Below are 14,930 nucleotides of genomic sequence, written 5' to 3'. Positions count from 1 at the left end.
TACATTTAATTCCCTTTAAACCTGTGTACATATTTTGGGATTACACTTTGCTAGACAATAATACCATACAATTATGATTTAAATGTGTTTTATTAGCAAACGATGACCTAATATGTTACATAATATCCATCTTTGTCCACACATGGGACATCATGTGGTAACAACTACATACGCCATCTGGAATATACTAGAGGCCTTATAAAGCTAACCTTAAACCAAGGTACTAAAATTATAAAACATTTATGAACCTCCATATTCAACATCAAGGTAAATATTTAGGTATTCATTATACCTCACTCTTGGGCATGCACAGAAGGGGCATTTTTTCCACTAAAGGGAAAGAGATGCCGATCTCACGCATGTGCTGTGAGATTGGCTCTCTTTTTTTCCCCCTTTACAACGGTCTACATCACTGGATCTTGCACCTGTGCAGTGCGAGATCGGGCGACGTAACAAGGAGACTGGAATAGAAGGCTGAAGATGGCAGCCACTTGTGCTTCCACAACGCAGAGACGAGGAAGAATTCCAGAAGGGTGCAGGACCACATCGAAGAAAGTTTTTTTTTTAACTTTAGTTCTACTTTAACCATTTCTATTCAGTCATTACTCTATTCCCTTTACTTATTGTATAAAAAGCTCCCCCACCTCTTAGATTGTAAGCACCATTGGGCAGAGTCCCCTCTTCTGCTTTTTAGTTATATCTTTTATAGTCATAAATTGTACTTTATGTATACAGATTTGTCATCTGCAGCCCTTATTTTTGTATATTGTATACTATTCTTATCTCCATAATATGCTCTCTTCATCATAAAGACAGGTAAGTTATGTTACGCTAGCGTACGAAAAAAACCCTAACAAAAGCAAACTAATACAACCACATCAAAGAACTGGTCAGCTACAATATATCATGTTTTTGTTTTTAAGTTTATTCTAACATTAAAGTATCCACATACAGCTCATAGAACGCAACATGCGTTGTGATGGTGGTTGTTCAATTGTAATTATCCCAGAATTGAAAATTCAGGGGCTCCAAGTAACAAATTTATTACATCTTTTGTAGTATCAACATTCATTTTTTGTAGTATTTATTCTGTCCACTGGGTGTCAGACAGAGTCCACTTAAATCAGATTTGCACAAATAGCACCAATATTGTAAATAATGGAACCGTATTGGGCCTATTTATACTTTTATCAGTGAAGCTGGGTTATCCAGAAAACCTGGCATGGATCTGTTTCAGGATTCAAAACATTTGCTAGCATTTGCTTTGCTGACTTTGAAGAAATCCATTCCAGGTTTGCTGAATCACCCAGATTCACTGATGAAAGTGTATCTTCTCCAGCCTTGGAGAGCTTTAATAAACCAGGCCCAATGGTTTAAATTGCATGCACAGGACAAGCAGGGCATTCAGAAAACCAGTGCTTTCAGATGATGGCAGGCACGGATCCTATAACAAGTTTCCTTAGAAGTAGATCATGACCAAAATCGCATAATACATTTTACATGAAACTCTCCTGAGGGATCAGCAGCACTTATATGCAAGAAAAAAGAACTGAAAATAGTATAAAATAGAAAACCATGTCAATTTTTTTTATAATAAACTTTTTTTCTTTTTAATAAAGTTAAATTTATCCAGTTAGGGTTTACAGATAACAAACCCGGCATGGTAAAAAAATAAAATAAAGTTTATACATATATATATGAGGATTATTTATGACAGTGGTAAAATGTTTATGTATAAATATAAAAGTATAAAAAAGTATATAGACATATTTTGAATAGTAGTTGTAATGCATTTCTGCTGGGTTATGTCATATTATTCCAAAATGGATAAAAAGTGATACGTGACTTTGGTATCCCAGGAGGCTCTGGGATCCTATTTAGTCTTTACTGCCGCAGCAGTAAAGACAGAAGGGGAGGGGCTTCCCCCTTTTATTAAGAAAAAAAAGTTAGTAAATTTTACTTTATGTAAAAAGTAAAGATTTTGATGTTAGGTTTGCTTTAATACCCCACATTATAAAGAATAGAATACTTATTTTAATGTTTATTTACTTATTTTAACTCGCTAATCAGAAGTCAGAATCACTAATCACTGTCAGAGCACTAATCCTGTGCTCTTCAAATGGTAATAGTGTGAATGAGCACTCATAACTCACGCATTGTGTTCTGGTTCTTCATTGTACCTACAATACATGTTGGAGATTGGCTTTGGGGAGCCATAATGTCTAGTGAGGGACCTGTTTTCAATTTTAAAGGGCAACTCAGAGCTGGGGTCAGTCTCTTAGCGCCTGCATAGACTATTGGTTGGTGCCAATAAACCAAAGCAAAATCAGACTCCATAGAAATTAGTGCATAGTCATGGGCAGCATGGACAAAAATTTACTGCTGCAGAGATTATGAGAGGGCATAGACAGTGTCAAAAATAGGAACCCAAGGAGCAGGAAATTGTGCAACCTGGGGGTAAGTGAGAGGGCTTAGATTTGTTAATGTATATTTGTATATTCTTTGCTTTTAATGGTTTAAATTACCGTTGAACAAATTAAATACAGTACATGAGTTGTTCCAGTTGTCATACATACAGCTCAAAAAAGAATGAAGTTGTCAAACAAATTTTCTCTCTTTTTATGAGGAAGTAAGTAAACAGGTAGAAAGTAGAGTAGCAGTTTATATTATGTACTTGGACTTTGCTAAAGCATTTGACACAATGTCAGTCCTGCCATTGCTATCTATCTCCTTCTTGTGGCATCAGAGTAGCATCATAGGATTCTGGTACTGATGGGAAGTCTTTTGTGGTATTTGGATCAGTAGGCACAGGTATAGTTTGGTAGATAACTACACTCTGAAAAACACAAACAGCAAAATGATTTTAATCTAAAGCTCCACAATATATATGGGGTGCATTCAGTGAATGTACCCCCTATTAAAAAAATGTATAAAATAATAAAACAATTGTATAAAGCATACGTGTATTACCCTGGAAAAAGCATAACTTTGCAAACACTATACTGAAGGAAGTTTCTATTAACATTTTATGGCCAAACATTTGTGTATCCTTGATTATCACACAATATGAGCTTGCTGGACTTCCCATTCTAAAATCACGGCCACTATCCCACCTACTAGATTGTAAGCTCTTTGGAGCAGGGTCCTCTCCTCCTGTATTTCTGTCTGTATTAGTCTGTCACTTACAACCCCTATTTGATGTACAGCACTGCGTAATATGTTGGCGCTATATAAATCCTGTTTATTATTATTATTATTATTAATAATAATAATAATAATATTAATATTAATAATAATATGGACTTGCACCCTACACTTTTCTGGAAAGAATTTTCAGAAAATACTAAATTGTGTCTGCAGTAATTTGAGTTCATTTAGCTAAAATAGCATTTGTGCGGTCAAGTATTGATGTTGAACAAGAAGGCATAGCTCCAATTCATTTTCAAAGCCGTTTAGTAGTTCAGTATATAAACTGTCCTTGCTTGCTGCCTTTCCTTGCCCTTGGTTCATTAGGTTTTTCTCAGGTTAGCTGCCATCTGACAGTTGTGCCCAAGTACCACAACCTGGTACACACCGTTTTTTTAAATACAGAGAACAAAAAGTGCCACTAGCAGATATACTTGAGTAAAAAGGAAAATTTCCTTGGTTTATACTCGGGGCACATCAGTAGATGGCCTTGTGTTCACTTGCCATAGGGAAAAAAAAGACATGGGTTTCTTACATACTTTACATGAGGACCCATCATAGTGACCCATCATAACCAACTTGAAAGTTCAAAATACTTGCATAATATGTCAGTGCTATAAAGGTACATGATAATAATAGTAATAGCCCTGAACTTCTCTAGTTAACAATGTTGGCTTTTATTGACTATTCTTGACTGTGGTCTGGCCTGGCCTTTGGCTTAATCTCAATTTTGTATCTGGCTGTCAACTTTGTACCGCTCTCTGCGTCTTATGTCATGTTAGTCGCCATCTGACAGGTATGCCCAGGGACCACATCCTGGTACACCATCCAAAAGAGTCCATTTTCTCTCCTTGGGTGGAGGGATGGTACTGCAATCTTATAATGGGTCCTTCTAATGCAGCATCCACGGGGTCTGGGAAACAGCCTGGAACCTACATACAAGGACTGCATCTGTTCTCCATTCTAAGATTATCGTTCCAGAGAAACCTGTTCAACAGACATCTTTTTCTGGCACCCATAATTGTGCTGCTTTAAAGGCAAATCAGGTATAGAAAATTATGGCCGGTATTTAATAATAAATTGTTAACCTAATGCTGCCTGTGTCTTGCCTATGCTTTCCAAAACTTGTCAATAGAAGGGCAGAGATATTCCCTGAATTCTTGTTCTGTCAAATATACAGTAATTAGGGAGTACTTAAAATACAGTGATCAGCAAGGCTGATGGAATGTCTGACATTCCCACACTACCCAAGACTTAAAAAAATAAAGAACAACTAGATTTGGCTTAGGTCAGATGTAGACACATCAACCCACTTACCTCTCCTTGGAATGAATTTCTGCACAGTGTTTTACATGCAAACACGGAGGTGGACATGGAAATACAGAACATTAGGAAGACAAATAGGAGTTGCATGGTTACCACCCCACCGACAAGCACCTACCAAAAAACAGAGAAAAACATAAATTTTCTGATAATATGTTATTTATAATAATATTACATAGTGGCCCTGATTTATTAAAGCTCTCCAAGGCTGGAGAGGATACACCTTCATCAGTGAAGCAGAATGAATCAGCAAACCTGGAATGAATCTGGTCCAAGAATAAAAACATTTGCTAACAAATAGCAAATTACGTATTGGAAATCCATTCAAGGTTTGCTGGATCACCCAGCTTCACTGATGAAAGTGTATCTTGTCCCGCCTTGGAGCGCTTTAATTAATCAGACCCAGTACCTTAAAGGTATACTCCTGCATTAAAATTGCTTACTGCACACAGTTAGCATCTCAAAGTGTGCAGGAGAGGCTCTCATTTCCTGCCTGAAGGACATCCATTACCTAGCTCTTTCCTCCCAGCAGGTGTGACTGATGCATTCACGATCAAAGTCATTCAATTAAACCTAATTCAATCAACTTTCCAACCTGTTGTCCTTATCCTAAGACCCACAGAAGGTCTTGAACTTGGTATATATTTAAACAGTGCAAGTGCTGAAAATATTGCTTGCTTGATTGCTTTATCCAGTTGCCCCTTTTATAAATGCAGAGAACAAAAAGTAAGATTAATGTATATACTTAAGTATAAACTAATATAATAAATTAAGGATAATAATTTCCTTCCCTCAAAATGATTTAGAAAAATAATCTTTGTTGCATCTTGGAGTGCACCTGTAGATGGTGCTGTGTCTTCATATAAAGTGTACAACAAACCCAGAGTAATCCCACAGTACAAAATGTTTAGAAAACTTACATTTAGATGAAAGTACCCTTCACATTTACTGTTCCATTCGTAGGTAACACAGAACAAATCCCCACTTCCTAAAAATATGTAATTAAAGCCAAACAGGAATATAGCAGCTACTCCAAATAATGAGCTGATGATATTCAAAATCAGACTTGATATGACCTGGAAGAAAGAAAAACAGCATTAAAATCCACTATATAGTGGTTGCTTATAGGCAATCATTTTTTATCAAAGCCAAACTTCATTCAAAAACATTCCTTGTAATTTGTTTTTAAGGGGTGGCTAAAAAGATCTGTTGGATTTCAGATGTTCTCGGTCCCTCCATAGAGCAGATTTCATTTTACTTCCTGTTTTAACACCTGAGAGGAAGTGAGCAATGTTCTACCCTATGTGGTCTCAGACAACAATAAAATCCTGGCAGACATTTTTCATTTCTAATGGTGTCTCTGTATTCTTTCATTTCCTTTAATAGTAATCTGTCTGATATTTTTCAAAGTGTTGTATTTTGAATACATGTCTTCTGTCTTTTGTTTCTCTGTATTAACCATAAATTGTTCAGGAGAAGGCATTTTTATGGTATCTACTCTCTTTGTTTAGATCAACCATTCCTAACGAGGGTTCCACCACAGGCTGCTAGGGGTTCCTTGAGCAATGAGCAATATGTGCCTCTCATATCAGTTTACCTGACACCAATGATCTTTTTGTAAGGATGACATTCTTCCCACTGATTACCATGCTAATTTACTGTGAGCTGTGGATATAGTAATTATAGCAGGGGTTACTCTAAGACCTCAAATTTATTTCAAGTGTTCACCCATGGTATAAAAATAAAAAAACAAGGGGGGTTCCTTGAGCTTTGGCTGATTGAACTCCCACCTTCAAAGTTCTGGGTCAAAAGCATTTGGCAAATCCAAAAATCTTTTAAGCTGTCTGTAAGGGTGAAATTATGACAACCAAGGGGTATAAATAGTAGGGATATATTTGCCACTGACCACCAATAATCTAATTCTTGCTAGGGTTCTTTTTTGCACCATACTTCACAAACTCTCCCCTTATGCCTACTTTGGAATATTTCCAAATAATTAAGTTTAATGTGTTATCTTGCTTGTGATGTTTAATGATAGTATTGTTTTCTGAATCTAACAAGCTAGCCTGACTGTGACGTTTTCATTTATATTCAGGTAAGCATTAAGAAAGAAGAGTGGACGATCAAAAAATCTCCAAAGTTGTTTTAGGAGTCTTCAACTTTCATTGACTTAATTTATGACTGAATGATCTGACCATTCCTGTTGTCCTATTTTAATGTTTATTGACCAATCTATTTTTTAATGGGGTAAGAAACACGTTTGGAAGATTTCTAGTCTGTGGATGTCTGAAGATCTCCTAAACATCTGCAGCACATCTTGCAAAAAATAACTTCCTTCATCAACTCTTTTTTCTTGTTGCTCAACAAACTAGTCATCTTTGATGTAGTATTTAACTGTGGAGCAAATGTCCTGTTCAAATCTACCGGTATATTAATAATAAATTCTGTAAATGTTACCAATTTAGACATGTCATGACCTGAACCTTTATCAAGATCTTTCCTTATTTTCTGTTCTGTTTGACATCATGTACACAAACGGAGAAATGTCCCCTCACCTACAGACAGCAACAAATAGTTGTGGTTCTTCCACACCCCAAAAAAAGTTTGGTTTTTTACTTAGAATTGAGAGTAAAACATTATGGACTGGTGGTTTGCACTCCTGCTTGAAGGTCTCTGGTCTGGGGTTTGATATTGACCAAGGTCACTAACCACAGTTTGTATTCTCTGCTTGTGTGGGTGTCCTCTGGTTTCAATCAGAATCCAAATATACAACAACTGGTTAAGGTAAACCGGTTATGCTAGAATTAAGAAAGCTGCCAAGTAAAGCTGTGAAAGTAAGCTAAAAAAAAAGTAAAAAAGAAAAAAACACACTCACCTTTATTTTTGCAGATCTGTTGAGCCCTCTGAAGATTTTTTGAATCGGGTCCCGCGTTGTCCTGGAATCCTCCTTCGTCCCAGCATGGAAGAAGCACCGTATACTGCCATATTCTTTCCTCTTCTTCCACCTTTTGCCTACGTCACACAATCTTGCACTATGCAGGTGTGAGATCGGGTGGCGTAGCCTGCAGTAGATGGGGGAAAAAAAAGAGTGCCGCTCTCAATGCACAATAATTTTTATCCTATATAAAAGGGTTGTTTACCCGTTTATGTAAGGGAAAAAAACATCTTTGTTACCTGGCTGCCATCCTTTATCACTTCCTGAGACAATTACCTTAAACAAAGATACTGTAAGGCCCCGGTACAGCACCAGTGCACACCATGAGCCAGTCCCCCAATCAGATTCCACACATCACCTAAAGTAAGCCCCTGCTTAACTTGGGAAACTAATTGCTCCCTTACAGCACAAGTTTGCCCCCAGGACTGTGTGTGTTTGGGGAGAACTCACAGAGAACCAGGAGCAAGCAGGACAGGGAACAAAAGGGTAGTCAGATGGTCTATGGTCAGTTTCCAGTTGTTCTACATCTGCACAGCAGAGGCCAGTCCAGAAACAGAGCCAAGGATCAATTACAGGTATCAGTCCACCAAGCAAGGTATCCAGGGATTAAGATAAGGATTAAGAGTCAGGGTCACAAAGGTTGGTCCGGGCAGCAGCAATCTTAGATCCAGAAAACAGGCAGCAACAGGTAATCAAACAGGAAATCATGGGAGGTCAATCAGCCGCAGTTTGGAGGCCCTCTAGTAACCTTTGGAGGAACCCTGTTTTTTTTGGCATTCACAGAACCATGTGTGTCTAATTACTAATTTCAATTTCTGAAAAATGTTGCGGGAGTATTTTAAATGGGCAGTCTGTACTAGAAAACTGACAAACATCTTTTGTATAAAAGGTCGAAAAGTTTCAGGGAGACAAGCTATAAAAAGTATTTTAGAAATTACATTAGTAATTTTTTTTTGCTAAAGGGGGCAATCAGCTTATGGGGCCAAGGGTGTACTTATTTTAACCACAAAACTTTTACATCCATTGATAATTTTAAATCTTATGGAATATGAGATTGAAAAGGCAAGACTGTCCTTGTGTTCCAGTATATCTACCTTCATCAGTAGGCACTGTTCAAACAAAGATCTAACCTTTGACTTTAAAGCTACGTACACACTTCCAATTATTATCGTTTGTAAACGAACGACGAACGATCCTGCACGATATCTGCGAACGATCGTATAGCACCGATCCTGTACATACAGATAACGACACGATCGTTCAAAGATATTGTACACACGAAAAGGATTAAATACTGCGCTGGAACCAAAAGCTATAAAGATATATATATATATAGAGAGAGAGAGAGAGAGAGAGAGAGAGAGAGAGAGAGAGAGAGAGAAGGAGAGAGAGATAAATATATATATATATATATACACACACACACACACACACTCATATACACAATACAGCCTGTATCGATCGAACGTTCGTTCATCGCGCATGCTCAGAACATGCCACGATCACTGAACGACCGTACACACGATAGATGGTCAACGATCGTCGTCCAATCCGATCCGCCGGTCCGGTCGTTCATTTCCAATGACTATCCTCGTTCGTCTGCGTCGTTGGTTACTTTTTTTACGAACGATTTTTGGCCAATCGGTCGTTCGTCGTTCGTTCGTCGTTCATTTCCAACGATAAAAATTGGAAGTGTGTACGCAGCTTTAGAAAGTAAAGACCAAATCAGCCTTTTATATTGTGTATACTTACCTTTTAACATGAATGTATCCTTTGGCTAAAAACCAAATTATTTCATTATAGCCATTTATGTCTACTAATACATAGTAAAAAGTATTTTTGTCATTTAAAAATAATGCTGAAAAAAAAATTTTTTTCAGTTGTTTTAACATTTATTTCTGAGGTCTTCTTCATGTTCTTACCTTTCCTATTGTGGGATTAGCAGAAGCAGCTACTGACAATGACCCACATATGATATACTACAATGAAAAAGAAACATTGAGAAGAATAAACAGAGTTCATCTACACACTACATTGTTTTTCATTTTTACTGCTCTAATTCAATGAATTCTAATTTAGTATTAGTTTAAAAACATATTGACTTAAACTGGAAACAAGGCAGTTCTCAATGAAAGAATGCACCAATATAGGATGACAAATGCTACAGGACAACATTCAGCAGTGTTCCGACATCTGATGGAAAAGGGACATTCTTTCCAGTACCATAAGGTGCACATTTTTAACTGAGGACAAATTAGAACAACTAAATTAGAATTAGAAAACCTTCTCTGAACAGGCATGGGGCTTTCCACATCATCTATCTTTCACCAATAAGGCAGTTTTAAAATCTCGACCTTAGTGTTTTGACAACCTTTTCATACCTTTGGCCATGTAATTTGAAGTTTAACACCTTTGCAAACTTCCTAACTCTAAGAATAGGATTATGTTAATTGGACACATTCTATGGCCATCAGATTATGGTTTATACTATTTGGATATAAATGCTGGGGTATTTCCTACACTGAAAAAGCAGCATGGATAGGCTTTAAAACGCCCTTAATATTAAATAAGAAGTCCAATTCACTGGCTACCCTACTTGCCCCTTAATACACAGCAGCCCATGGAATCTTACAATAAATGGTGACAAGTCCAGGCAGCACCTGATGATCTCTATCCACTGGTAACAGGGATGTACAGCGTTGATTGACCCACGGGTGACACTATCAATACAATAAGCTTTCTCTAGAATGCAAACATTTTAACTTAAATTATGCAGTGATTTGTATGGATGTAGGGGTAAAGTAATGAGACAGCTTTAAAAAGTTGAAATGTATTATGTGAGTAATAAGTGCTTATTTGAGACTGGTGGATTTTTTTCTCTTTTACAGGTACCCTCATTTGTTTCAATTACACTTCTCGTTTCAGTAGCCTATTCAGATAAAACTGTTCCAAAACAAATATGCAGATTTTAGATTTTGTTAAAAAAATCAGCAGCTAAGCCCCATCCCTAGGGATTCCCAGAAGTCTGTTGACAAACTGAGCTTCCCGACACATGAAAGTCACAATAGGGGCACAGGCGTCTTTGGCTATGTACAAATGTCAGATGATTCTCATCCAATTTTTGTCTCAGGGCTAGCATCAGACGAGAATCAGACGTGTGTATAGCAGCTTTCTGATGTCATTCATGGATCCATCCTGGCCGATCCACGAGCGACAGAGGTCGAACAACCACCACTCCCCTTTCCATAGAACATCGTTCATGCATTTTTCAGTCTTTTGTCGTTGGAAAGGATCGTAAAAGATCGTTTCCAATAATAAAAATCTAATGCATCTACATAGCCTTTGACATGCAAGTTGTGATAACAATCCTTGATTCACTGTCTTTCACCAAAATGATGACACCCAATTGGATAGACTAGAGCTTTTATTTTGTGATTATTTAATGGGTGAGTTGTTTTAAGGTAATTGTGTTTTATTTGTATTTTTGCTAACAACATTAGAAAAGTAAAGGAAGCATTGTAAAACTACACTCTACATGTTCCGTAGACATGTATGAAAATACTTGTATGATCTTTGTCATAATCTGAAATATTTACTTACCGATATCCCAGACCAAAACATCACACCACTGTAGATGACAAGTAACAGAGAATGGCAATCATAGGTGCAGGCTGCTGTTAAGGAGATACCCAACAGAAGAGACAAGACCCCTACAAAGATTTGTGTTGCCTACAAAATGAAAAAGAATGAATATGATGAACTATTGAATCTAGTAAAACTTAACAAGCAAGACCTGACTAGGTCATTTCCAATAAAAGCAATAAAAGCTCCTGACCCCTTTTTATTTAGCAATTTTTATTTTGGGTTGGGGAGGTTTTGTAAGATTTTGCAGCAACTTGGCACTTTAGGGGTCTCTGTAATTGCAAAGATGACAAATATGGGAAGGAGCCATAAGACAATATGGTACTCTACTCTTTATTATGTTTCTTTTTCTGGGGCTTGGTTAGACAAAAAGGGCAGTTGAAGCTGTCCTTGAGCCGATGGAGTGTGGCTGGGGATCGCTCAGTGGAACTGTCCTCAGTGGACCATGCCTGAATAATGTGTGTCAGCACAGCCTGTAGTCTTTATGGGGTGCCATATGGAGAGGTGAGAATGTAGAAGCAGAATTAGAAGACAGTTCCTCCACAACATGAAGGCCTTTATGGCTGGATCACCATGTACTATTTTAATGAAAGCAGTACATTTTTAGTAACATCCTAAATATGAGAGTTAGGTGATTAGGTTTAGTTATACCCTAAAGCAGTGGTCGCCAGCCTTTTGGAGCCTGGGGACCGCTAAATGCATAGACTTCGAAACTTCCCCCAGAATGACATCATGATGCCAGAACCCACTCACTCTCCCAACGCAGGTCTGAGCCATAGACACAACCCACCCAATGCCCTGAGCCTGTGATGCCTACCGGAGATGTGGTCTGCAGCTCTGGCCGGTGTGCCCTTCCAAGCCAGAGCTGCGACCCACCTGTCAGATTGCGGCGGCCCACTAGTGGGCTGCGGACTGGGGATTGGGGACACCTGCCTTAAAGCAATTTTTTCACAAACATGGGCATTTTGAATTTATCGTATGATGACTTACTATTGTTTTAGAATACATGACCATCAGAATTATATGAGCTTACTGGACAGCTTCCCATCCCCTTCATTTCCTTTCTTTTGCTACCTAAGCAACCTTCATTTTTCTGGGCAACTTTGCTACAAAGTTTGGAAGTTTGTCTTTAGGGACTTGTGCCTATCCAATCAAATGGGCATTTGTGAGGTACAAGGAGTCATGGCTCACTATCAGCAGTTCATTTCATCTGAAGGGGTTTAGTAGGGTTGAGTTTAGGGCTCCCTGAAGACAAGTTCCTCATCCTCAAACCATATCTATGTAGCTGGCTTTGGGCACAGGAACAGAATATGGCCTTCCTTAAAATGTTGATGCAAGGTTGGAAGTGGACAATTATCCCCTAATGTCTTTGTATGCTATATCATTATACAATTCTTCTCTAGAAACACCCATAATTTAGAGTGTTCACATACTTTTACTGATCCCTGACAAACACCAGACACTTTTTTCATTAACATTGTAATGATAGTCCATTGTTGTCCAATTTTGTCCAATTTTGCTTAAACAGGGCCAATGTTTCCTTCTATTAGATCCAAACTGAATGTTGCATGTAGGGGCTAATTTCAAAATCTGAATACCAGTGGTCAGGAGAAATTTAAAATCAAAAACTGATAAAAGCCTGCAAGAAAAGCCTACATTTCTTTTTCTATTGCTTGGCATCATACCACACTTTACAAAGTTTTTTGCGATTTTGTTGTATTTTTCCATCCTAGAGATTGGGTCACTAATAGCATTTCTGCTGCAGCCTAACGGTACTAAGCCACTGCTTTTCAGCAATGTCATCAGCCTACAAAGCAACACTGCTAAAGTTAGTGCTTTGGTCCACCATAACCATCCTTGCCTATTGGGATTCAGAAAATAGCTGTGAACAGTTTGAATGTTCTCTTTCTCAGTTTAAACCAATATATACAATGGGACTGATTTATGAAAGCTCTCCAAGGCTGGAGAGGATACTTTCATCAGTGAAACTGGGTGATCCAGCAAACCTGGAATAATTTCTTCAAAGTAATTTGCTATTTGTTAGCAAATGTTTTGAATTTTGGACCATATCCATTCCAGGTTTGCTGGATCACCCAGCTTCACTGATGAAAAGTGGGTGACTTTATTAAATCAGGGCCAATATGTTCAGAAGAATAGGACTTACTCCCAGAGCTTGAGGTTGTCCTCTGTAAAATGTCAAAATTGGTTTGGGCACATTGGCTAAGTGTTCAGGAACCGGTTGCCCCTCGATTGTCTTGGCCTGAATGGAATGTTGTCCGGCTTGAAGGATGGTCACAAAGTTTTCATCATTTGGGTTGATGGTAGACATGACTCTGAAAGTGTTAGAAGGAGACAATATGGGGTATATTTATAAAGCAATGAGACATTCACTAAGCATGTAGGTAATACCCTTATTTTAGAGTAGCCCCTTGAAAAGATATTGCTGATCTTCTTGTTTGAGTAATGTCCTGCAACTCTATCACCCTATTTGGGGTCTGTCTGCCTTTTATGTGACCCTGGCAGTCCACCATTTCTTGTCCTTCCAATGCCACCCTTTGCTTACGGAGTGCTGCGACTAAGGAACTAGTCTTCTGAGGTAAGTGGAAATTTAGGTGAGGACTATAGTGCTACATTGGGGGAAATGACATCTGATTAAGCATTGGCATTCGACCCAGGTCTCACATTTGTCCTATTTTTATGATTGACGTTTTTGGTCATAAGCTTGGCCCATAGCCCCTTCCTAGATAAACATTTTTTAGGAAGTTTTCTTTGCTGTTAGAATATTTTAGATTGTAAACGTTCTTTATCCCTGAACATAAAAAGTGCATGTCTGAGTAAAATAAATAAAAGCAGATTTAGTACATCTTTGCAACAAACAACAAGCCCTATATTTTGTCTCTTAACAATGCAAGCAATAACAGAAATATTGGTTTATCCTGCTGGAAATCCATCAAGTTCCTAACTTCTTATAATGACCTGACCGTGCTGCGTCTGCTGTACTCAAGTTCTGGCTTGGTCCTCCTCTGCTGGACTACAGACCTCTCACCTGCCACATGTGTAGTTTAGTGTAAATTATAGGAAAGAATACAAACAGGCAGGTAAGTTACTTTTATTAGAAGACCTTTCCCATTGCCAATAAAGATTCTGCCTGCACTCATTTTGTTATGTTTACAGTATCGTTCTGCTTTTATGGTTCCTTATGCCTACTAGATTGTAAGCTCTTCAGGACAGGGTCCTCTCCTCCTGTGTCACTGTCTGTATTCATCTGTGTTTTGCAACCCCTCTTTAATGCGTAATATGTTGGCTCTATAAAAATCCTGTTTAATAATAATAATAATAATATTAATAATAATAATAATAATAATAATAATAAAACCAAGCCAAGAAGTACAAACCCCAACAAAAGTACTGATAATGTTATAAAATAATCTACAAAACTTTTACGTTCTCATAAAGAACTTGAATTGCTTTGCCCCCACAAGGCATCAGATCTTCCCCGAGCCTGAATAATGGCTATGGGGTAATAGCTGCAATTCATATAAAACCACAACAATACATGCAATCCCCTTCAAGAAAATGGAGAATACAGAAGTTGCATATCCGCTGTTCCGCTACTACAAAGCCATGGAGTAAGCATACACAAGGCTGACTTTGTCTAACGTGATAAAATAAAGAGCAATAGCAGTACCTGCTTTGTTCTTCTGAAGCCACAGAACAGTTAATTCTTCAATTTCCTCTGTCTTCTGGCTCAGTAGGAAACATGAGGTTGTTTACAGAGAACTGGTGTTGATATGCAGTGACGTTAGTGGGAGGTACAAGCTCACCAGAGTTTACAGGGAGATCT

At 38.0% G+C, this 14,930-nt stretch overlaps 1 protein-coding gene across 1 annotated transcript; it reads right to left on the bottom strand.

Annotated features, from left to right (window-relative positions):
* Positions 1–904: 904 nt before the first annotated feature.
* LOC140340720 (membrane-spanning 4-domains subfamily A member 4A-like) lies at positions 905–14,930 on the bottom strand. Its single transcript, XM_072426088.1, has 7 exons — positions 14,775–14,930; positions 13,251–13,419; positions 11,045–11,173; positions 9,367–9,423; positions 5,430–5,585; positions 4,504–4,623; positions 905–2,836 (listed from the first exon to the last, which is right to left on the bottom strand). Exons 2-7 carry the CDS (start codon positions 13,413–13,415, stop codon positions 2,720–2,722), a joined length of 744 nt encoding a protein of 247 aa, XP_072282189.1. The 5' UTR covers positions 13,416–13,419; positions 14,775–14,930; the 3' UTR covers positions 905–2,719.

The sequence above is a fragment of the Pyxicephalus adspersus genome, chromosome 11, assembly GCF_032062135.1.
Source record: "Pyxicephalus adspersus chromosome 11, UCB_Pads_2.0, whole genome shotgun sequence".
Classification (NCBI taxonomy): Eukaryota; Metazoa; Chordata; class Amphibia; order Anura; family Pyxicephalidae; genus Pyxicephalus; species Pyxicephalus adspersus.
This window is presented reverse-complemented; position numbering and strand designations above follow the sequence as displayed.

Bases quoted from the DNA above. Each gene is read 5' to 3' on its own strand.
- LOC140340720 (XM_072426088.1), bottom strand. From the start codon at position 13,415: ATGTCTACCATCAACCCAAATGATGAAAACTTTGTGACCATCCTTCAA. The intron at 11,174-13,250 runs GTAAGTCCTATT...TTCATTTTGTAG, and splicing joins GACAACCTCAAGCTCTGGGA to GCAACACAAATCTTTGTAGG. The intron at 4,624-5,429 runs GTAAGTTTTCTA...GTTTTTTGGTAG, and splicing joins AAGGGTACTTTCATCTAAAT to GTGCTTGTCGGTGGGGTGGT.